This window comes from Crocodylus siamensis, chromosome 9 (genome assembly GCF_052110815.1).
Source record: "Crocodylus siamensis isolate JL-2025a chromosome 9, ASM5211081v1, whole genome shotgun sequence".
Taxonomy (NCBI): Eukaryota; Metazoa; Chordata; order Crocodylia; family Crocodylidae; genus Crocodylus; species Crocodylus siamensis.
The window spans coordinates 37703652-37727317 of NC_143403.1; the positions used below are offsets into that span (position 1 = coordinate 37703652).

The following is a 23666-nucleotide window of genomic DNA, read 5'->3' on the forward strand; positions in this document are numbered from 1 at the left end:
CAGCCAAACATTTTAACATCCCTGGACATTCCACTGCTGACCTCAAGGCAGTTGTTCTTAGCAAAACCTTAAAAACCAGCTTGAACAGGAAATTGCAGAACAAGAAATCACTCACACACTGGACTGCAGGAAGTATGGGTCAAACAGGAACTACAGATTCTTAGCCCATTACCTGGATTAGCCTTTGTGACCCTTTTGTCCTTATGGGTTTATAGCTTGTTTGCTTCTCCCAGCACTGCCCCACTTCCCCATCTCCCATCCCTGTCTTCTGTATTCAAATCATTCTTTTCATCTTATACCCAGGTCTGTGAATGTCTCATAGCTTCATAGTTGGTAGGGTCGGAAGGGACCTGAGCAGGTCCATCAAGTCCGATCCCCTGCCATGGGCGGGAAAGAATGCTGGGGTCCAATGACTCAGATTAGGTGATTATGTAGCTTCCTTTTGAAGACCCCCAGAGTGGGAGTGAGAACCACTTCCCTTGGAAGTTGGTTCCAGATCCTAGCCACCCTGACTGTGAAGTAGTGCTTCCTGATGTCTAGCCTGAACCTACTCTCAATCAACTTGTGGCTAATATTCCTAGTTACTCTTGGTAGTGTTCAGGGGGGAACAGGGACTTTCCCGTTCCCCACAGGTCCCCCCTGATAAATTTATAGACGGCCACCAGATTCCCTCCCAGCCTTTTCTTGTGGAGACTGAACAAGTTCAGGTCCCATAGCCTCTCCTCATGGGGCCTGCCCTGCTGCCCCCTGCCCATGTGAGTGGCCCTCCTTTGGACCCTCTCCATGTTGTCCACATCCCTCCTGAAGTGCAGTGCCCAGAACTGCAGCCTGACCAACTCTCTGGGTGCAGCCCTCTAGCCAATTTGAGCCCTATCTACCTGTGTAGGTATCAACACCACAGTTGCCTAATTTTTTTAATGAAAATGGGGTGAGAGACAGTGTCAAAGGCCTTCCTGAATTCCAGAGAAACTACATCCACCGTGACACCTGCATCCGAGGATTTTGTGACCTGGTCATAAAAGACAACCAGGTTGGTCTGACAGGACCTGCCTTTAATGAACCTATGTCCTTTCATAGCATTGGATGAACTGAGCTTGGGTGCATGAAAGCTTATGTTATATAGCTCTGATTAGTCTACAAGGTGCAAATCTATTTGCCTTCTGACTTCAGACTAACATAGCTAACTATCTCTCTCTGGCTTTAAAAAGTTATTAAATGTATATTATTGGACATAAGTTCATGCAATTGTGGTGGGGATGGGGGACAAAAAGTCAAAATAAAAACATATCCCTTCTCCACTTGATATAATTTTACAGGTACAAGACATGACAGTCAGAGAGGTCCCAATTCTGTCCCCCATGTGGTAGGTGGTACCTTAGCCCCAGATTTTAGCTAGATTCCCTTTAGGCCAAGGAGTTTCTCAAATGAGAGTTTCATTGGCAAAATAAGGCCAAGAGGAAGACAAAAGCATCTAGTGCTTGGAACATAATTGGAATCTCTGAAAATAATTCTTGGAAGACCCAAGAGCAAGATGACTGTTGTCCAAGACATCACTTCCTGGGACATCCTCAGTGATCTGAGACTTGCCAGGAGGATTCAACACAAGGGGAAAAAAAAATACTAAGGGTTGAAGAGCTGTTGCTCTGTTGACACTCCACCCCCACCAAAAAAATAAAAAATAAAAAAAGGTGTGGAGGGGGCTGTTGGTATAGAAATCTGTGCTTACCAATTCTGTCATGTGGCTTATTTTAAAACCATGTCAGAATATTGTGTTAGTTGAATTGTGTGCACGTGTTCAGTCTCCACAGGTGGCCTTCCTTCTGACTAAGTATCCCAACTATCTCATATCAGTAATGCATATCAGTGCTGATTTCAAGTGACATGCAGTCACATGTATACCTCCATGTACTTCTGCAAGCACAGTCTTCTGGTGCCAACGGTCAGTTTGCATACTGTGAACAGACTAATGCTGCTTGTCAAGCCTGGAGGTAGTTACAGAGCTACATGAGGGTAGATAGAAGTGGTAAAGCCAATGGCATATTCTATCACAGCAGAATGAATTAAAAGGGATAGCATTCCTGTAGTGCCTACAGACCATAAATAACCTGCATACTTTTCCCACTAATGCATTCTTAACAATCAGAATTCTTTAAATAAAAACCTTTTAGAAATTGTGCTAGAGCCGGTTTTAATGGAGAGAGAGAAATACTGACTTCTGAAGTGTTAACAGTATGAGAGTAAGCTTTGTGATCTCCAGCAGAGTCCAGAAAAAGTAACTAATTGTACCCATCAAGCATGCCTCAAACTCCAGGCACTAGCCCTAGGCAGCACCTGCATATAAACAGACCCAGAACTTCTCAGCCAAACTATGCCTTTACCAACTGCCTAAGAACAAATACAGGCACCCTACTGTGATAGATTCATAGATTGTTAGGGGATGGAAAGGACCCTGCAGATCACTGGGTCCAGCCCCCCTGCTCTACACAGGAAGACAATGAGGACAACTTGGGTTAGGTGACCCCAGCGAGGTGACTGTCCAGTCTTCTCTTGAAAACCTCCAGGGTAGGGGACTGCACCACCTCTGGAGGACGTTTATTCTACAGTCGGGACACCCTGACTGAAGGAGTTTTTCCTGGTATGAAGCTTGAAGCAGCCTTCCAGGAGTTTGTATCCACTGGTCCTAGTCTTCCCTGGGAGTGCCCTAATGAACAGTTGTTCACTGAGCTCCTGATGCCTTCCTCTGATATAGTGGTAAGCCACTATCAAGCCCCCTTTCTCTTTAGGCTAAAGAAACCCAGGTCCCTCAGCCTTTCCTCGTATGGCTTGCCTTGCAAGTCCCTGATCATACAGCTGGCTGTTTTCTGGACCCTCTCAAGTTTTTCCACGTCCTTATTGAAGTGTGGCACCCAGAACTGGACACAGTATTCCAACTGTGGTCTCACCAGTGCTGAGTAGAGCGGGAATATCACTTCCTTAGTTTTACATGAGATGCATCGGTTGATGCATGCCAGCATGTTATTTGCCCTGCTGACCACTGCTTCGCACTAATGGGTCATATTCATGTGATGGTCCATCACAGGGGTTCTGTGGTGACCTCAGCCAGCTCCTTCAGCACTCTCAGATGAAGTCTATCCAGTCCTGCCAACTTATAAGTGTCTAGCTTTTCTAGTTGGTATTGCACCTGCTCAGCATCCACAGTGGGGAGGCTGCCATTCCCAGCATGCCCCTTATAAGCCTTATATCGCTTGACTTTCCCCTTGGTCCAGTGAAATACTGAAAAAAAAATGGGCATTCAGGAGTTCAGTTTTGTCCTGAATGTCAATTACCAGCTGTCCTGAGGTGATAAGCAGGGGTCCCACACTTCCATTTGTTTTCCTTCTACTGCCTACATACCTAAAAAAAGACTTCTTACTGTCCTTGACTCCCATGGCCAACCTAAACTCAGTCACCACTTTGCTTTCCAGATCATTTCCCTACAAGTGCTGGCCACTGTTGTATAGTCCTCAAGGAGGACCACCACTAGCTTCCACTGTGCATACACTTCTTTTTTCTTTTTTAAGAGGACTGCAATGTCCCTATTAAGCCAGGAGGGCTTGTCAGCCCTTCTGCTCCCTTTCCTCTTTGCAGGAACAGTTTTCTTTTGTGCTTCAAGGATCATATCCTTGAGCAATGACCTTACTCTTTGTGCACCCCATTTGCCTTCCCTTCCTGGTCCCCGCATTACCTCCCCTACTAATGCTCTGAGCCTGTCAAAGCCAGCATTTTTGAAGTCCAGGACTTCAATCCTGCCGGTTGATTTGTCAACCTTGTGGTGGATGGTGAACCCGATCATATCATAGTCACTGTCACCCACGTTACCCACAATGTTCAAGCCACACACCAGATCATCTTCTTTGGCCAAGACCAAGTCTAGGAGAGCGCTACCTCTGGTTGGCCCTTGCACTTCCTGGGTCAGAAAGAGCTCCTCGATTAGTCAGGAAACTGCATGAACGATCAGATCTAGCCAAGTGTTCCTCCCAATCTATGTCCAGGTAATTGAAGTCACCCATGACAAAAACGTCCCTTGCACGCATGGCCTCTGTCAGTTCTTGAGAGAACTCCAGATCTAGCTCCTCTCCTTGGTTTGGTGGCTTGCAGTAAATGCCTAGTTAGGTTTCTCTCACCTTGCCCCCCTCCCCCCCTTAACCCCACCCCGCCCTCCCTCATAGCTTGACCCAGAGGGTTTCAAGCTGGTTATTTTTGGAACCAATATCAACTTACAGAGAGGTGTACTGCTCTCACATATAGAGCTACCCCTCTGCCTTTTCTCCCACTCTGTCCCTTCTGTACAGGGTGTAGCCCTCTACACTCCAATTATGCGAGGAGTCCCACCAGGTCTCCATGATCCCTACCAGGTTATATTGCCCACTGAAGAACAGGAGGGCTAGCTCCAAGCAAATTCCTGTTCTGGCAATGCTTCTCCCCCTCCCCACCCACCAGGGAGCAAGCTAAAGATGCACCTACTTTTAAAAATACTGATGCGTCCTTTCATAAGGAGACAAATGAGGAGAGTCCAATGGTAACTCACCTGATAAAGTTAGAGGCAAGAATAGACCTCTGGTCTTCAGCTTTCCTGAAATAAGATCATTTTGGGGATGAAGAGAATATCCCATAAACAGCCTAAAGGTGCATTGTGCAAAGGAGTTTGGAACAATGAGACTATCACTATGTGCAAGTAAAATTGGTGGAAGAATTTTAGCGAAGCAGAATGAAATGATTGGAACTGGTCAAATTGTGTGTCCCATAGATTTTGCTATGACAGAACAGCTCCTTTCAAATATCAAATGTTATGAAAGATTGCCAGCGCTGTGAAAATTCTCCCATCTCTATAGTCTTAGCTGACATATTTTACTCATTTTTTTTTAATTATGGAAAGTGGTCCTTTTTGACAGCCCTGTTTCCAATATGAAAATGGATTTTAGCAGATGACAAATTTCTATAATTGTTTCAAGAGCTGTTTCAATATAATTTCAATTAGAAAACTACAAAAATGTCTGTCACCCAGACAAATGGGTCTGATGTTGAACCCCAGTAAACAGGAAGAAATTCAAAATCTGAAGCAGTCATTTTCCCATCAGTTGACCAGCTCCGACACTTATTCCAGTTAGAATTTAACCAGGGCTTTCCAATCTGACCACTGCAAATTCTATGTTTTTATGGTCATTAATTCATTGTCAAAAGTCAACAGTTGGCAGTGGTTTTAGGTTGCATGCCCCAAAGACGCACAATATTATCCAACACTCCAGAACTGTAAAGTTAAAAAAGCAGCATTTTTTATGTGCCAAAAACACACAATATAGCTTTCCACCTTGCCATCTATACACTGGAAATAACCTATTGGAGAAAGAAGCACAACAGAAATGAAGGGTTTCACCCCATTTGAACTGGGCACAATTCCAAAGGTTGAAAGTTGTGCTAAAGAAATTATTGTGACGTGGCAAGAATGAGGCATTTTCTGTCTCATCCAAAGCTAGGAAGTTCAGTGGCACACGGCCCTCAAGCATGATACCATGGTACTGCTTCCATACTAGCCCTGGAGGAAAGAGAGCTACATAACTCAGTTGCCAGCCTCACTTTCCTGATATATTTAGGCCTTGAATTAGAGCTTTCCTAGCCATGCACAGGATGCTGCACTGGCAAGACACCTCTGCTGCTAAGATTGCAGCATAGCCATTGCCTCAGGCAATTGTCACTTCTACAGTTACAAAAAAAGTCTCACAATTAATGGCTCTAGACATAAAATATGCAATGGATATACTAGTTCTGTGCCAGTGTGTAAACTTCCCCCATCCTCACTAGGAGAAACTACCCTCCAGAGAGACAGTATACTGTTCCTTTATGGAAGTTCTTTTCCACTGCAGCGATCTACTCTATAGATTCTCAACCTGTGCTATGCATACCCCTGGGGGTACACGAGACAGGCAGGGGATACACATTTACCCCAACACTTGCTCCCTCTCTCGCCCTTTTTTCCTCTCAAAACTATGGCAAAAAATTTGGTGCGCAACACATTGAGCAGCACTTTAAACTCCCCAGTAATCTGGTTCAGCCCTCCTAACTTTGACCAACAACACCTCTAGCCCAGGTACATACTTGAGTTGTGCACCCCTGGTGTAAAAGATGGCAACCCTACCCACACCAGATTTCATAGATTTCATAGACATTAGGGTTGGAAGGGACCTCGGAAGATCATCAAGTCCAGCCCCCAGCCCGAAGGGCAGGAAGCCAGCTGGGGTCATAGGATCCCAGCAAGATAAGCATCCAATTTACTCCTGAAGGTGTTCAATGTAAGTGTTTGAACCACGTCCAATGGCGGGCTGTTCCAGACCTTGGGGGCTCAGACAGTAAAGAAATTCTTCCTTACGTCCAGCCTGAAATGATCTTGCAGGAGTTTATAACCGTTCGACCTCGTCATCCCTTGGGGCACTCTGGTGAACAAACATTCCCCCAGATCCTGGTGGTCACCCCTGATAAACTTATAGGTGGCCATCAGCTCACCCCTGAGCCTGTGCTTTTCCAGGCTAAAGAGCCCCATGGCTCTCAGCCTGTCATTGTAAGGTCTGTTTTCCTGACCTCTGATGATGCACATGGCTCTTCTCTGGACTCTCTCAAGCTTCTCAACATCCTTTTTGAATTGTGGAGCCCAAAACTGGATGCAGTACTCCAGCTGTGGCCTCACCAAGGCCGAGTACGACAGGAAAATGACATCCCGGGATTTGCTTGAGAAGCTTCTATGGATACAAGCCAGCATTTTGCTCACTTTACTACCTGCAGCATCACATTGCAGGCTCATGTTCATCTTGTGGTCAGTGATGACCCCCAAGTTTCTTTCTTCCATAGCGCTAGACAGCGTAGCACTGCCAAGCCTATAAAGATGCTGCAAGTTTTTCCTCCCAAGGTGGAGAACCGTGCATTTTTCAGTGTTAAACACCATCAGGATGCTTTGCCCCAAAAGTTTGGTGTCATCGGCAAACTTGGTCAGTCCGTTTCTGACTCCAATGTCCACATCATTAATGAAGATGGTGAACAATATGGGTCCAAGGACAGAGCCTTGGGGGACCCCACTGGTCACAGGGCACCATGATAATTGACTTCCATCAATTACTACCCTCTGCATCCAACCAGAGCCAATTTCCCAGCCAGTGGATTGTGGTGGACCCAAGGCCACACTTGGCCAGTTTTGCCAAGTGGTGATCATGGGATACCAGATCAAAGGCTTTTTTGAAGTCAAGATATATGACATTAATCTCTTCTCCCTTGTCCAGGCGATAGGTCACCTGGTCATAAAAGAAAATGAGATTCGTCAAGAAAGACCTACTCGCAACAAACCCGTGCTGGCTATCCCTCAGGATGTTGGCATCGGCCAGTCCATTAATAAACTTTTCTAAGACTTTCCCCGGGATAGAGGTCAGGCTGATGGGCCTATAGTTTGCCAGATCCACTTTCCTCCCCTTCTTGAAGATACGCACCACGTTGGCCTTCTTCCAGTCTTCAGGCACTACACCAGAAGTCCTCAAAGATCTGTGCCAGGTACTGGGCTATGATGCTCACCAGCTCCTTGAGTACCCTGGGGTGTAGATTGTCAGGGCCGGCTGACTGGAAGGTATCCAGCCTCTCAAGGTGTTCCTTCATGAGGTCAGAGTTAATGGAGGGCATGGGATCTCCCTCACCCGGATCTCCCTGTCCCATAGCGGGCATGGGCATCCTATGGGACTGATGAAAGATCGACGCAAAATACCCATTTCATAGATTGGCTTTTTCCTGGGCATCAGTTGTCAGTTGTCCCATCTGGTTCAGCAGGGGTCCAGTTTTGCCCTTGCTTTTCCTCCAGCTCCCCACATATCCTCCATCCTTTGTAGGCCTTTCTTTTTAGCCTCAGGATGTCTGCTAGACCCCTGGAGAGCCAGCGGGGTTGCTGTGCCCTCCTGCTGCCTTTCCTCTGAGATGGAATCGAATTAGCTTGTGCATTGAGGATCGCTCCCCTGAGGAGCAACCACTCTTCCTGGACTCCTCTCCCCCTGGGGTCATGGTCCCTTAGGGCCTCACTGACAAGCCTCCTGAGCTTGTCAAAGTCAGCTTTCCTTAAGTCAAGGACTTCTGTGTTGCTGACTGACTTGCCAGCTTTACGGCGGATAGTGAAGGTGATCAGCTCGTGGTCGCTGTCACCCAGCTTCCCATCAATCACTAGGTCACTGATTAGGTCATCCCCAGTTGCCAGTACCAGGTCGAGCAGCGCTTTACCTCTCATTGGCCCATAGACTTCTTGAGTAAGGTAGAGCTCATCCACACACAATAGGAAACTTTGCGACTGCTCAGATTTTGCTGAGTGGTCCTCCCACAAGATGTCCAGGTAATTGAAGTCACCCATGACAACCATGGTCCTGGAGCATGCGGCCTTAGCCAGTTCCCAGGCAAACTCCTGGTCAAGCTCTTGACTTTGGGTGGGAGGTCTGTAGTAGACTCCCACCATTGTGTCTGTAGTTGACTCCCAACATGTGCCATGTTGCCCATGGATTTTAACCCAGAGGGTCTCCAGTCATCCACCCTGGTCGCCACCATCAGCTTGCAGGGACATGTAGCTTTCCTTAACATAGGCAGATACACCTCCACCCCTTTTATCTACTTAATCTTTCCTGTACAAGGTACAGCCATCTATACCCGTGGTCCAGTCATGGGTGTAGTTCCACTAGATCTCCGTTATCCCTATGACATCATAATTATTTGCGTTAAGCAGGAGGACAAGCTCCTCCTGCTTATTCCCCAAGCTCCTGGCATTTGTGTATAGGCAGCCCACAGATTGTGCCAGGGCTGGGGCAGGGGTGGGCTCCCTTAAGTGCCTTGGCCAACTGGCTTTGCAAGGGTTGCTCAGTGGGCCAGCAGTGGCGGTAGTCCCCCCATCCCCTGGCAGGCTTAGTTTAAAGCCCAGTGAAGCAGGTCAGCCAGTCTGACTGAGAAGAGCCTCCTCTCCAGGGGAGAGAGGTTGAGGCCACCTCTTCCCAGCAGCTCGCCGCCTCTCCCGCCAAAAAGCGGGCTGTGGTCATGGAAGCCAAAGCCTTCCCAATGACACCAGCACCGCAGTATTTGGTTCACTACCTGGATCCTCCTCTCCCTCCTCAGCCTATACCCCGAGACTGGGAGGATCAGACATCTGTTATATCACAGCCTTATGTACACAGCTGTTCTTCCAACATATGGCACACATTAGTCTGTAAATATAAAATCCCCTAGAAAATTGAGTGTTGGGCTCCTTATTAAAATTTGCAGAAGTTAGGGGGTACTCGCTACTTAAAAGCATGAGAAACACTCATCTACTGGATCTTTAATGCAGCAGTGTTATTCATTCTCTCTTTACAGAATCAAGGATTTTGGTACAAGTGCTTCTCTGCCTGCAGACCTGGATGATCTCAGGCAAGTCACGCCCTCCCCCCACTCCCCCATGTCTTCAGTTTCCCTTCTACGTCACATAGTTAATGGCCTCTGTTTTATGAAAATGCTTTGAGATCAATAGATACAAGGCACTCTACAGTCATAAGAAAGAACCGTTTAGAAGGGGGTCAAAGGAGAGGTCTAAAGAAATGCCATGAAAAGAACTGTCACTTTGATGGGTGCCCTGAGTCTATCAAGGACTGCCTTATGTCTAAAAAGGTTGAGGACTGATGAAACCATTGCTATTGTACTGGTTTTTCAGAGCACCTATAGCAGTCACTGCTAAGTTGATATCCAGGAAAATCTTTGGCAATAAAACCTCTCACAGCAGGTGAAAACTTCTTATTGAACATCTTCCCTCCTGTTCTTTAACCCCTTGGTATCCTTTTTCCCTGATCCCTGGCAGAAAAGTTCAAGAATGAGCAGCACCAGGAATAGATTTACCAAGACCAAACCCCCAGCATAATGCTCCCACCTCTAGAAATCTTACACACCCACAGAAAGGTATAAATAACTATAAATTTATTAGTAAAGCAAAACCATTTGACACTCACACAGAAGACAGGTTAATACAATGTACATATATACACACACATATCGAATATAGTCTTATAAACAGAGAGCAGTGTTAAAGGCACTGCAAGCCACACAGAGACCTCATTGCTCACGGGTGCAACTTCACACAACCCTGTTAGGTCACAGGACTGGAGTTACAGGCATAGGTGTTGAGGAACTATCAATAACCTCACCCCATCAGGGCCCCAAAGATGCCTCTGCTATTGACCAGCTCCCTGGCAACGAAGAACTGCCCCTGAAAAGCAATCAGATCCACTGATCCTATAAAAGTTTAGAGACAAGCACATGGAGTCATGGGTTAGAATTCCACCTTGAGGTTCCAACAGGAGGATTCACTCTCACAGGTCTAGGGATATTGTGAAACTCAGTTCCCTGATGTTCATAGGGTGCTATCATGGAACAAAGAGTATTACAAACCTCAAGAGATGCTTGAGTGGTCAGAACCTCACAATGGAGTTGTAGCCCCAAAATTCAGACTTGCCTGTCATTATTGCATCTCTACATTATGAATGTGTAAAAAGGAACTTAAATCTTCCTATAAGCTAACTCATTGTGTCACAGCTTCATAAAAGAGAAACACTGGAGAATAAGACTGATTTTTTGCTTCGTTTGTTAAGCAATTTGTTACTAATTGCAGTTCTGGGTTGATGGTACAGCCTGAAGGAAATAAAGAGTGCTCTTCTCCAAAACACCAAGCAAGCCAGGTGTGTTAAGAGGACAGCCAAGAGACTGTAAAAACCTATTGTTATAAGATGGTTTCTCCCCTCATCTCTCCTGCAGATTTGCCTTTCATTGTCCATCTTCACCCATACCAACCCTGCCAGCAGCCACACAAGCAGTGAAAAAATATTTTCCTGCTCAGATCTAAGAGGGACACCCTTCCTCACCATCAGGCCTCTACACAGTCACCAGACATGGGACTGAGATTGTATAACTGTCACCAGGGAGGCTTCACATCTTGGTGAGACCAGAAGACTCATCTAGCTTATCAGCACAGCACACGGTCCACTAGTCTCCCCCCGGCTTCCAAATTCTCTCTTCCCAAACAAGACTGGGCAAAACATTTCAAACTTCCTCCTATACTTTACCACCAGTGCACACCAAGGCTGAACTGATGTACCTACCTGTACTATCGCTGAGGACTCCAATTGCCAAGGAACATGGCAACCGGAGCCCAAGCCTCTCCTAGCTTTGGAAGAGCCACTTGGTTCAGTGGGGCTTTGTAGGTATGGATTGAAAGCGGGGGGGGGGGGGGTGCCCATATCTTATCAGAATTCAACAGAAGCTGGGGGACTAACTCCTAGCTTAGCAGTCTGTGACCTTTAGATAATTTATTTTTGAAGACCCTTAATAGAAAAATAATACATGATTTACAAATAAAGAAGCCAATGTCTGGTGTAAAGAACTCTGGATGCTTATAATCAGCACACAAGAGGGAGAAAATAATGGATTAGAAAGCACACATGAGCTGTGAAGAGCTGGATACAGAATCTGCAAGTCTCTAACTGCTGAGGTATGATAGAAACATCTCTATCCTCCCCTCTTCTCTCTGGGTGGTTCAATGTTCCATCCTTTTATTCCTGTTCTTCTGGTCTCTTAGCATGAAGCCCATGATGATCAGCCACATTTAACATGTTGCCACCATTTATCAGATAATATCTCAAGTGCTCAGCTATTGTCCCTAGGTTCTCATGCAAAACATCCTGTACTTGAGTCTGCCAAACTTATTTTGCTAGACAATATTTTGTAAGGGCTCTGATAAACCTTGGTGTAACTTGTGCAACACAGGTGGGTAAGAAGATTTAGGAGTACCTGAAGGAAGAGAAAAGAGGTGTAGAGACACTTGGAGTCTCTCTCACCAAACTGAAGATGGGAGAGAAAGGAATGTAACACACAAACACAGTTTAACACTTTTTACTCCATAGAGGCTTTGGCAACATTTGCTCTTTGGTTTGAAAGTAAAAACACCAACTGAAAAACAGTTAATAGTGGAAGATCCCTTTTGCCCCATAGGATGGTGTCTGTCAATCACTTATACAAGGCAGCCACTGAACCAACACCAAAAACCCACCCCAGTCCCCACGCTCCCAGTCAATGTAGGTGGGTGCCTCACAGAATTCTCTTCCACACTATTTCTACCACTTTTTCCAATAAAGAAAACAAACAATCTCTGGAAGGCACAGCAATGGAGACCAACCATCTTCTCCCTGCTCAGAACATTTTTAATGGAACAGCTTGGACTTAAAACAGTTATTTTTACCTTACAAAAATAAATCAGGATTATAGTATCACTCTATAATCCACTTTGTCCCCCCAATCCTCCCTCCTCCCCCTTGCCCCAGGGACAGCATTTTAAACACTGTCAATGAAATGTGCACACATACCCACTCACTCATACCTGCTCCTGGAAGAGATGCCATCATCTAAGCTACCCATTTTCTTTCCCCTTTAAATAGAACAGAATTGCCCTCTGGCCAAGCAAAACACATCAACTACAGCCCTAAGGCCACTCATGTCCAATTCAACTGATTTGCACAAGGACTGATAAAGCTTAAGGCCAACTTCTAAAAACCCAGGTGCTTACAGTTCTAATTCCTTTTCTAAGTAACTGTATCAGTGGCCTTTTGTTTTCTGTGGCCTCACAAAAAATAATGGAACATGTTTAACATTCCTGTGGTTGGGCTGGCCATTTTTGAGGTACCTAATCCTTACTTCTGAAATCTTACCTTGAGCACCAGAGGCTTTAAATTTTGGGTTCAAATTCTTACTACCTCCCAGAAATTTCCATAGCCCTACAATACATTCCCCTTCATCAGAATGCAGCTGCACTAGGTGGAAGACTTAGATAACAGCCCACAATGCACACAGGCTTGATACATGCATCCCTCCAGCTGGGAATGTTGCAGTAATACTCTACATTTCTACACATTGAACATGGATTCAAGAAACCTTGAGCTTGATTTTATAACGTGATTTTAATGGTGTTCTGGCAGCATGAAATGAACTTATGCAAGTGAGAACTGCTACCAGAAATTAACCCTTGCCCAGGTAACACAGAACTAACCTGACGGCTCTTATAGCACATTCGTTCCCTGAGAAGGGGACTGAGCAGGAGGAGGAGGGCTGGAATGCATCGCCATTATCCACCTCAAGGACCGCAAGCCTATCTGCCACATTAAGAATCTTGGGCACAAGCCCACACAAACTGTTAGCCTCTCTAGAAACAGAGTGGGCTAGGAAGTGTGCACCAGAGCTCTTGGGACAAGTAATGAAAAACAGTGACAGAAGTGAGGGTCAGAGGTTAATATCAAGTGCTCCAAGGGGGGACACCAAGCACAGCATGCTGGCCAGAGCTCACTGGCCCTCACTCAAGGACCACAGGAAGCAAAATTAGTTAGAGCAGGAGACTGCTCTACCGTAACCCAGCAGGCCCCGTTCCGTATTTCTATCCCAAGCACAGGAATGTGCTAATAGAAGCAGCAGGCACCCTTTGACTGGTCTCATCCCCACAACACACACCAAGATGCACTGTATTGAGCCGCACAGGTCTCTGGAGAAAATAGAAGGCTGTTTTAAAATTTCATAGATTCATAGATGCTAGGGTTGGAAGGGACCTCAACAGATCAATGCGTCTGTCCCCCTGCCTAGGCAGGAAAGAGCGCTGGGGTCAGATGGCCCCAGCCAGATACCTATCCTGCCTTCTCTTAAACACCTTCAAGGTAAGGAAGAGCACCACCTCCCTTGGAAGCCCATTCCAAATTTTGGCCACCCTTACCGCAAAGATGCTTTTCCTGATGTCTAGCCAAAATCTGCTCTGTCAGTTTGCGACCATTGTTCCTTGTTACCCCAAGAGGTGCCTTGGTGAACAGAACATCTCCGATCCCTTGCTGCGTTCCCCTAATGAATTTGTAGGCAGCCACGTCACCTCTCAGCCTTCTCTTGTGGAGGCTGAATAGGTCCAGGTCCCTCAGTCTCTCCTCATAGGGCTTGTCCTGTAAGCCCCTAACCATATGAGTGGCCCTCCTCTAGACCCTCTCGAGTCTATCAACATCCTTCTTGAAGTACAGCACCCAAAACTGGACACAGTACTCTGACTGCAGTCTGACCAATGCCACAGAGGGCAAGGAGTATCACCTCCTTGATTCTATTCGTCATGCATCTGCTGATGCATGATAAAGTGCGGTTAACTTTGCTGACAATTTCGTCACACTGACGATTCATGTTCACCTTGGAGTGTACTACAACTCCAAAATCCCTTTCTGTTTCTGGGCTGCTGAGAGAGTCACTTCCCAGCCAGTAGGTGTGCTGGATATTTTTGCACTCTGCACTTGTCCTTGTTGAACTGCATCCTATTGTGTACTGCCCTCTTTTCTAACCTGTCCAGGTCTGCCTGCAATCGTTCCCTACCCTCTGGAGCGTACACTTCACCCCACAATTTAGTATTGTCCACAAACTTGCACAAAGTACACTTCACGCCCACATCCAAGTCACTGATGAAGCAAATGAAGAGTATAGGTCCAAGGACCAAACCATGCGGGACTCCACTACCCACATCCTTCAAGGTCGATACCAACCCATCTACTACCACTCTCTGGGGTGCGACCAGTAAGCCAATTTGCCACCCACTGGACTGTGTAAACATCTGTGTCTCAGCCTCTTAATTTATTCATGAGAATGGGATGAGATACTATATCAAAGGCCTTGCTAAAATCCAAGAAAATGACATCCACCTCTACCCCTATGCCTACGCATTTTGTGACCCTGTCATAAAACAAAACCAGATTGGTCAGGCATGATCTACCTGCTATGGATCCATGCTGGTTTCCCTGATTTCAACAAGGCTGTTTGAAAATTTCACTTGGCAGGGCCCTCACACCTACTCAAACCTTCCTCCACTTAGCAAGTAACATCCTGTACCTGCCACAGATAGAATGAGCTACCACATCACTAGCATCAGGGGCAGGCCTCTGGCAAGTGCTACCAGCAGTGACTTTCCAAATGAAAGCGCCCTCAGGCAGGACACAGCAAAATCTTCCACCTGAATGATGGAATACCAACCCTCATCCTCAGTTCTCAGTGGAGTACCAAACCTCAACTCCCCATGCCTGTCTCTATATAGAAGACCAACTTATACACAGGACAGACAGAATTACTGCTCCCTCCTGTCACCAAGAGCACCTGCTAAGGGCTGGAGCAGGTGGTCAGGATACCCACGATACACTGTACCGTCCAGACAGCATTGCCAGTCTAGAGAAGTCCAGCACATGACTCACTGTTTGGCTCCAAGTCAGAAGCACACAGCCAAACACAACCAGAATGGGCACTATTGCGAGGAGGAAACAAAATTAAGTGTAGCTTGGTTCCCTATTTCTAAAACTGGCCTAAAGCTTAGAAGAGGTACTGAGTTGAAAAGACTGAGAATGCTACAGTTTCCTGCACCCCTGCAGCAACAGGTCAGAAATCAAACTGGGACAAAAAGGAGAATTATTTCTTAATAACAACAGTATTGCTCAGCAATTGCCCCCTCCCCCTTCTGGCACCTCACAGCAAAAGTACTGAGATTGCAGGAACCACACAGCCACTCCCTACTATATATTCATATCCACACCTCTCTTATCTCAAGGGACTGGTATTTACCACCCATAATAAAACCTATTGTCTGCCATTTAGCTATAGTACAGCCTCATTAATCCAGATTTTGGTCTCTCCCCAGCAGTTCAAACAGCAGCTGGCACAGCAACTGCAAGTGAGGTCTATTACTGCAACTCTAGTGGCAAACACTAATGCAAAACATTGACTTGTATATTTAAACTGTCAGTAACTGCTGCTGTCAAAATAACTCCAACGAGAACACTGGGACACATTCTTGATTTGTTTTGTTTTAATTTTAAATTAATGCATTCACTTCTGAGTCCATTCAGAAGTGTGGGTCATTCCAAAAGGACCTCCCAAGGCATTTGTGCAAATTAGTGTAAAACACAGAAGGTTTCTGCATCTGGAACAATAAAACTCGCCTCCACGGCCAGGTCTGTTATATTTGAATGGACACTAAAATTTGGTTTCTTAGTATATTCCTCCTGAATCTAACCTTCCATTTGCGATGCCTCAAGCACCACCGCCCCCCACCCTCAGCCCATTCACAAAGACAGACCTGAACAAGATGAATTTGCCTGGATCTTGTTTCATATTTTACTCCTACAGTTAAACATACACTGAACTCACTATATATTAAACATCAAAAACAGCTACCTAGAACTGAACATCTCTTTTAAAATCCAAGTTATCATATCTCTTTTTTTAAAAATCCAAAATGACATCAAATTAAACTATACAGGATTCTTTTCTCTTTTTAATGAATATTAACAAACTGCTTTAAAAAAGCAAAATAGAAAAAAATAACAATGCAGACAGAAAACTTGATAGGAGGAGGTTCTATATATCTGAGGCAGCATGAAATATGATGAGCGTCAGTCACTCCTCCTTGGGCATCAGAGGACACGGTTTATTTTGGAGTTCTTAAAGCTGTGAATGAGGAAAAGAGAACTCCGCCCCATTCATTCAAACGGTTCCAGCCCCCTCAAGGAAACAAGCTCTGGTCCTCTTTGCAATGCAGGAAGTGAAACTGTAATAGAGAAGAAAGCCCTCCCTCCTCCATGTGAATCATTTGAATCTCTCGAGACTAAACAGGCACAACCCAGCCTTCTGCAAGGAAATGGAGGCATCTTGTTCCACTGTAACACTTATCATACAGACCCCCTCTCCAATGCAGACCATTCAATGGCCACTGCTCTCAATAATTACAACAGACTACAGCACTCCCAGTTCAAACAAACACTGGTCCACCAAGCCAAGCAAAGTGGGAGGAAGGAAACAATTATGGGTAATCCAATAGGCACGCCTCTTGCCTGGAAAAAGTGTCCAGATGTCAGTTGATGAACCTTGGTCATGAGAAGCCAACAATACTGTGCAGCTGGCAGCTTCATCAATCAGGATAATATATGATAGGGAATTTGTATTGGGATCTAGGCATTTATCCTAGTTGCAATAAAATGATCTATATCCTTCTCTAGAGAATTTGCAACGGGCAAGGGAAGAGGAAGATCAGTCCATAGGGAATCCCGCTAGGAAAAGTATTCATTCCCTTATCTTCTGCCAACCTGCCTCTTCCCAAAGAGACAATTATGTAAATATGGATTAGCCTCCACAAACAGAACTAGAAAAATCATAACCCTAAAGGTCACGATGCGATTCCCTGGACATGGAGTTTGGGTTATAATTTCAGAACTCCCGATCGGATACGCTTAAGCTCATTTCCAAATAAACATCTCTTCTGTAGGAATCCTGGAGACTGCACTTTAGCAGTAGCATCTTCCCCACTCCTTGGTGTTTTACTGCTACTTATAATCCCCTGGTTTACGCATCAATGCAAGTGCAAGGGCTACTATTTTACATCCAATCCAAGTGCATTGCTAAGTGCTATAAAAGGATCTGTGGGCTGGCATCAGTTTCAAGACCCTGCAATGGCACTGTCCCTCAAGACAGCTGTTAAGTCTTAGGAAAATCCAAGGTGTCTCTAGATGAGCAGCTTGGAAGCTTGAAGGTTCTCAGACTATTCCAGTCAGAAACACAGGTGGCCTGAGGGGTTAGCCTTAGGGGTTGCAGTTTCTTTACGTAATGTGCAGCATTCATGCCCCACCTCAATTCCAGAGTTATGGGGGAGAGGTGGGGAACAATAAGAGGAATAGAGCCTTTGTTCATAGCTACTGCATGACGTCAGCTAAGACTGCAAAGGCAACAAAGTGCCTTCAGAGCACAGCAGTCCCACGGCTTCTTCTCCCTGCATGCTACTAGGACATACAGTGGGGGGAGTGCCCGGGGGCATTTAATCAGACAGCATGGTTTTAAAATGGTCTTTATAAGCTACCTTGTTAAGATGGGACTAGTAAACGGGAAGGCCCCTGTGCCCCCAAGGAGAAGAGACCTGGGCCTCTCTCAAGAAAAAGTTGAGTTAGCCAGCTCTCTCAGGAGAACTTGGTACTGGGGGACATGCAAGAAGGACAACAGTTTACAGGCAGTGGCTGAGAAAAGACCTATGAGCTCACAACACTGAACTGCAGCTGCAAGGAAAACTATAAACCAGGAGAAAACAAACAGGAACAGGATTCATTTCCATCCTTTGCCTCCCTTTTCCTCCATGCCCCCTCTTGGGCTTTGCACGTCACTAAGACACCAAATGCAGGTGGAAATGTACAGAGGCCAGGGTGATGTCTAACTAGACTGGCAGATCTTCTCCCACTGCCCTCCCAAGGTTCAGGCATCTGTCTTTTACAAGAAAAGAGAAGGAGCTGTTGAAAAGGTTCACGTGCAAGCAGAAACCTATGGGGACAGCTCAGGGCAAGCACGCGGCCACCTGATATGCCCCCTCGGTAGTGTGCTGGACACTGTGCTCCTGCAGCAGGCCCAAGTCCAGGAACCTCTCACCGCACCACATGCACTTGTACTGCTGCTCCCGGGCATGCACACTGTGGTGCTTGTTGAGGTGCTCACGCTGCTTGAAGGCCTTCTCGCATGACGGGCACTTGTATGGCTTCTCGCCCGTGTGCACCCGGCGGTGGCGCTGCAGGTCCGAGGCATATTTGAATCGTTTCTCACAGTCCGGGCACTTGAGGGGCTTCTCACGCACCGGGTCACAGCGGTGCTGCACGAACTCTGAGGAAGAGAAAAAGCGTCTCTCGCACAGTGTGCACTTAAGCGGCTTCTCAGTGCAGTGCGACAGCTGGTGCTTCTGCAAAGCCGAGGACCTCTTGTAGGACTTGTTGCACACGGTACACTTGAAGGGGCGCTCAGCATTCTGCACACATTTGTGCCGCAGAAGCTCCGAAGACTGGTTGAAGCCCTTCTGACACACGTTGCACTTGAAGAGGTTCTCAATGCCATGCACATGCTGGTGGTAGACCAGGTGGGAGGGCTGCACAAAGCCCTTCTCACAGAGGCTGCACTTGAAGGGCTCCTCCACCTTGTGGGTGCGGCGGTGACGCATTAGGGCATACTGTTGTTTGAAGCTCATCTGGCAGAGGTCGCACTTGAAGGGCCTCTCCTCACTGTGGGTGCGCTCATGCTGCCGCAGGTCCGAGGGGCGCTTGAACGACTTTTGGCACTCACCACAGTGGAAAGGGCGCTCCCCACTGGGTGTGCACTGGTGGTGCAGCAGCTCTGATGACTCCTTGAAGTGCAGCTCACAGACATTGCACTTGAAGAGGTGCTCACCCGAGTGGGCATACATATGGCGGACCAGGTGTGAGCGATGCTTGAAGGTCTTTTCACACACTGTGCATTTGTATGGCCGCTCTGAGCTGTGTGTCCGCTTGTGGTGCACCAAGTGTGAAGACTGGCTGAAGCTCTTGTCGCACAGGGTGCACTTGTAGGGCTTCTCGCCCGTGTGGATGCGCTCGTGCCGCGACAGCTCCGAGAGGTGCTTGAAGGTCTTCTGGCAGATGGAACAGCTGTATGGCTTGTCTGATGGGTCCAGGGGCTGGGCATGCTCTGCCTCAGGAGGCTTGTAGGTCTTCTCACAGATGGAGCACTTCATGGCGTTGCCATTGTGCACGTTATGGTGCTGTGCTAGGGAGGTGAGTAGGGAGAAGCCCATCTTGCACACACCACACACAAAGGGTTTCTGTTCCACCTGGATGCACTGGTGTTCCAGCAGGTCGGTGGCCTGGTGGAAGATCTTCAGGCACTGCGTGCACTGGAAAGAGCGGTCGTGCCCAGACAGGCACTGGTGCTCATGTGGATTGGACAGGTGAGTGAGGTCATGGCCACACACGCCGCATTTGTGGGAGGGTTCTCCAGCCTGGATTGGTGGGTGCTGGTGGTGCTGCAAATTAGGGTCCGGTTGGAGCAGGATACCGTAGACTGCACAACCCAAGGCGTTCTCAGCCGTACTCGGAGGGATTGAATGCTCTGCGAGTGCCGCTGTCCCAGTGTGATGGGGTTGCTGTTGTGCTTGTTGTTGTTGTTGTTGTTGTTGTTGTTGCTGCTGCTGCTGTTGCTGTTGCCAGCTTTCTGACATGCTTGGGAAAAAGAAATGGGATTTCAGCACTGACAGCTTCAGCTTCTCAGTCAAAAGGATTTGATGAAGATAATATAATTCCCAGCAGCTGGCCCTGAATTTGGGGATGGGAAATCCAGCCCAGTCTCAAATCTCAGGAGGAGAAGATGGAAAGCACCTTTTGCAAGATCATTTCAAGTTTCAACAACAACAACAACAACAAAAGAATATATATCAAAGCCAAAAGCAAAAGTGTTTTGAAGATGATGGGAGGCCCTTTTCCGTGCTGGCCTGTTGCGCTCACATTTGTGAAAGGTGATGGAGGCACTCCAAGGAACAGCTCTGCAGGGAAGAAGACAGCTGACATCAGTTCCCAAAGGTAAGCAAGACACCTTCACATTCAATCCTTTTTCCTGTGGCTCAGTTTTACTATTCTGCAAAAAAACAAAGCAAATGTAGGGGTTCTGAAATAGGAGGAACATGGGCCAAGTTTTATTTGGTACTAGCAGGGGACCAATCCTGTCACAACCCAGTTAGACATTCTCTTCAGAGTCCCTAACTCACACTATATAAGCTGTCCTGCAGTGATGAGCAGCCTTGTTTTCTGGCTCCCTGCACTGAGTTGGATATGGTCTTCCAAAAGAGGATGCATGACTGTGTGTCAAGCAGCTGTTTCACTATACAGATACTCCTGGGATTCTTTCAGGCACATTTAAAGCATAAATTAATATCATCTAGTGACCTGTCAGCATCCCTTGCTCAATTATCTCAGCAGAGGACAGACTATGCAAGTTAATTGGATTAATATAAGCAAGGCTCAGATTTGGTTTCAATAAGTGTTTTTGTTGCAAAAGCTCTGGCTAGAGACCATGGCAGTACCTTTCTAGCCACAACACAAACCCCCAACCTTTTTGGATTATTTGATGTAAAGCTTTCTCAAGGGAGTATACAACTATTTGACTAAAAATGCTGCATTCCAAAAATGCTTACAAACATCTGTAGCAGCAACTGGAACAGGAGCTTCCTGAATTCAGGCATACTAAGCACACAATATTAGTTTCACTGTCAGGCAGACTGAAGTGCTGGATACATGCTGCTTTATGCTTAAAAAAAATCCCAATTTTATCAGTAACGCTCTCCGATTCAAGTAGGACTGGCTGAGTAGCACAAGCTCACTGGGAGAAACAGTCCATGGCGATGCTTCAGAATTTACTTCCTGTCCCTATCTTTGTTAGCATGCCTGACAATCCAGGTGCAGAAATGGAATCCAACCCTGAAGAAGAGATTCTCAGCTGTAGTTCCACTGGCAACAATCTATTTAGAGACTGGGAGGAACAAGAAAACTCCTATAAAACAAATATTTTTGCTTTATGGGCCCTTCTCAACATTAACCCCATTACAGGCAGAACACAGAATCCACATGTGGGTGGGTCTCTTAGTGAATCTAGCCAGGGCACATCATGTAAGTGATCAACTGCAAACAGACATGGTTAAAACTATGGAAGAAAAAAAATGGAAACTAAAAACTTAAGCTGTGTTTATACTCATTAGTCCAATAACAAGTATCACATTTAACAGCAAGAGGTTTTGATCCCTCTAGATGCATTATTTTTGTTCTACTACTAAGAGGACTAAATCCATTAGGAGACAAGGAAAGAACCAGCAAGGCCCAAGAGCAGGAAAAACCCTGGTGAATTCCCAGTACCATGCTGCAGCTGTTGAGAAGAATGGTACTGGTATTCCTACCAGGCCATTATTCCAAGTCCCTGTTCAATATCTACAACCTTCCTATCAGTTATTAAGTAATAGGTGCCTATGAGTTGAGCAAAAATAGCTGGCTTAGTCTTCCACTCATGAAGTAAGAAGACTTTCCCCATCAGTAGCAAGTGGCATTAAAAAAAGCCAGCCCCCAACTCCATATGGTACACCACAGACCTCACCACAGGACATGGGCAGACCAAACAATCATTCCAATGAAAAAAACAAGGAGATGGATGGGACCAATTGCATACACATTAATCTACTCTGTTTTGTCTGTCTGCTCTATCCTGTGGTAAGTGGAAGTTAAACTAGGGCAGAATACCCCTGAATGAAACTAGTCACTTAAATGACCATGGTTTAGCATTCAACTACCATGAGACAGAGGAGACAGATGAAGTTATAGCAGATCATCCTGATACACGTTAAAGAGCAAGGAGTGGTCTTAAATCCATAATGGTGTCATCTCTCCATATGCCCAAACGTATTTTGGTACTCAACATGATGCCTTACTACCAGTAGGATATTTCGCTAATTTGCCCTTATAAAATGGTGATGTTCAGAAATGACATAAAAAAAAAATCTCACAGGTAATGAAACCAGAGAAATTACTCTCCGCAACCCCACACAGTCCATCCTACCCCAGCTTTAAAATTAAGAGGCAAGAACATCTATATGAATCAAATACCAGTAGCTACAGTATCTGAAATAAAACAGTTTAAAGGACACAACATCCTTTCAGGACCCAACATCCTTTCAGGACCCAAACCAACCACCAACTCCCCTTCAGCAAGGTTATTTTATACATAGCTGTTATGGTGCTCAGCAAGTGGCCATTTCGTATTAGCAGATGTAGGATTCTGGGTGTTTAGACAGTGATCTGACACAGCAGGAGTATCGCACAGAATTTGCAAATACAGCAAGCAGCTAGAAAATACCAACCTGGGTTAACTGAGGACTGCGTACAAGCAAGCAAGGTAAAGCCAATTCCCAGTCAATATCACTCCTTGGCAGGATTCACAGGAGGGAATTCAAGGAACTTGAGAATGAAAGCAATACTCCCAGGCTGGAGCACTGCAGCAGAAAGGCCTGAAGCACAGGGAGGTCCACTCACCCTGTGCCTCTCCTCCCACCCTGGGGTAGTGAGTCTACCTGCCTTCTAATAGCCTCCCGCTTCAGGCCCAGCTTCGCTTCCTGCTTAGCCTCCCGCTGAAGTCACATCATCGCAGCGACGGTCCTGAAGAAGAGGACTTCATGGCGCTGGCTGGCAAAATAAAAGGTGGTGATGGGATGGGGAGAAGGGCTCAGGGTCCACGCAAAGTCATTTCACAGCAGTCAAGAAGAAACGGCAGAAGGGCCTGCGCTTTGACTCTCCTCCCAGCTCTGGCTTGCTCCAGCCCAGGGCTCCCGGGCTCCGACGGCCGGCCGGCCGCAGCACAACCTTGAGCTCAAACCTGTTCAACAAGAGCAGTCGTGAGGCGCAGCGCCCAGGACGGTGCCGCGGGCCCGCGCCGCCCCTGCCGCATCCCCAGGAGCCCCGAGTCGGGGCGGGAGCTTCTCCCCTGCCCGGGAGCAGCGAGGGCCGGGCCGCCTGGAGCAGCAGGACCTCCCGGGCCCGGCGGAGGGGAGCGCAAGCAGGGGGGCCGCGCCGCGCCGGAAGCCGGAGCGAGCCCGGGGCACAAAGTTGAGGACAAAACAAACGCAGGGGGCGGCGCCGGGCCCGAGGGCGGGGGATGGGGAAGCCCCGGGGCGAACGGGCGGGGACACAAAGGGGCCAGGGCCGCGCTCTCACCTGCGGGCCAAGCCGGTGGCGCTG

General features: G+C 46.9%; 2 protein-coding genes across 6 annotated transcripts in view; both read right to left on the reverse strand.

Annotated features, from left to right (window-relative positions):
- Positions 1-23137, reverse strand: part of CNGB1 (cyclic nucleotide gated channel subunit beta 1) — a 152408-nt gene extending 129271 nt beyond the window's left edge. Inside the window, exon 1 of one of the 2 annotated variants that reach the window (XM_090062699.1) lies at positions 23007-23137. The gene's annotated coding sequence lies outside the window, so the exon portion shown is untranslated. Of the gene's footprint in view, positions 1-22792; positions 22931-23006 lie in introns of those variants that run through there. The other variant, XM_090062698.1, reaches the window with a different exon arrangement.
- Positions 9973-23136, reverse strand: ZNF319 (zinc finger protein 319). Of its 4 annotated transcripts, none has more exons than XM_090062710.1 (2): positions 23007-23136; positions 9973-20526 (listed from the first exon to the last, which is right to left on the reverse strand). In XM_090062710.1, exon 2 carries the CDS (start codon positions 20111-20113, stop codon positions 18431-18433), a length of 1683 nt encoding a protein of 560 aa, XP_089918836.1. In that variant the 5' UTR covers positions 20114-20526; positions 23007-23136; the 3' UTR covers positions 9973-18430. The 4 variants fall into 4 exon arrangements, with proteins under 4 accessions (XP_089918836.1, XP_089918835.1, XP_089918833.1 ...); XM_090062709.1 differs by having other exon boundaries at positions 9973-20434; positions 23007-23113; XM_090062707.1 differs by lacking the exon at positions 23007-23136 and adding an exon at positions 22793-22931 and having other exon boundaries at positions 9973-20434.
- Positions 23138-23666: the final 529 nt, after the last annotated feature.

Excerpts from the sequence above, each read along its gene's own strand:
- ZNF319 (XM_090062710.1), bottom strand. The coding sequence starts at position 20,113 with ATGTCAGAAAGCTGGCAACAGCAACAGCAGCAGCAGCAACAACAACAA.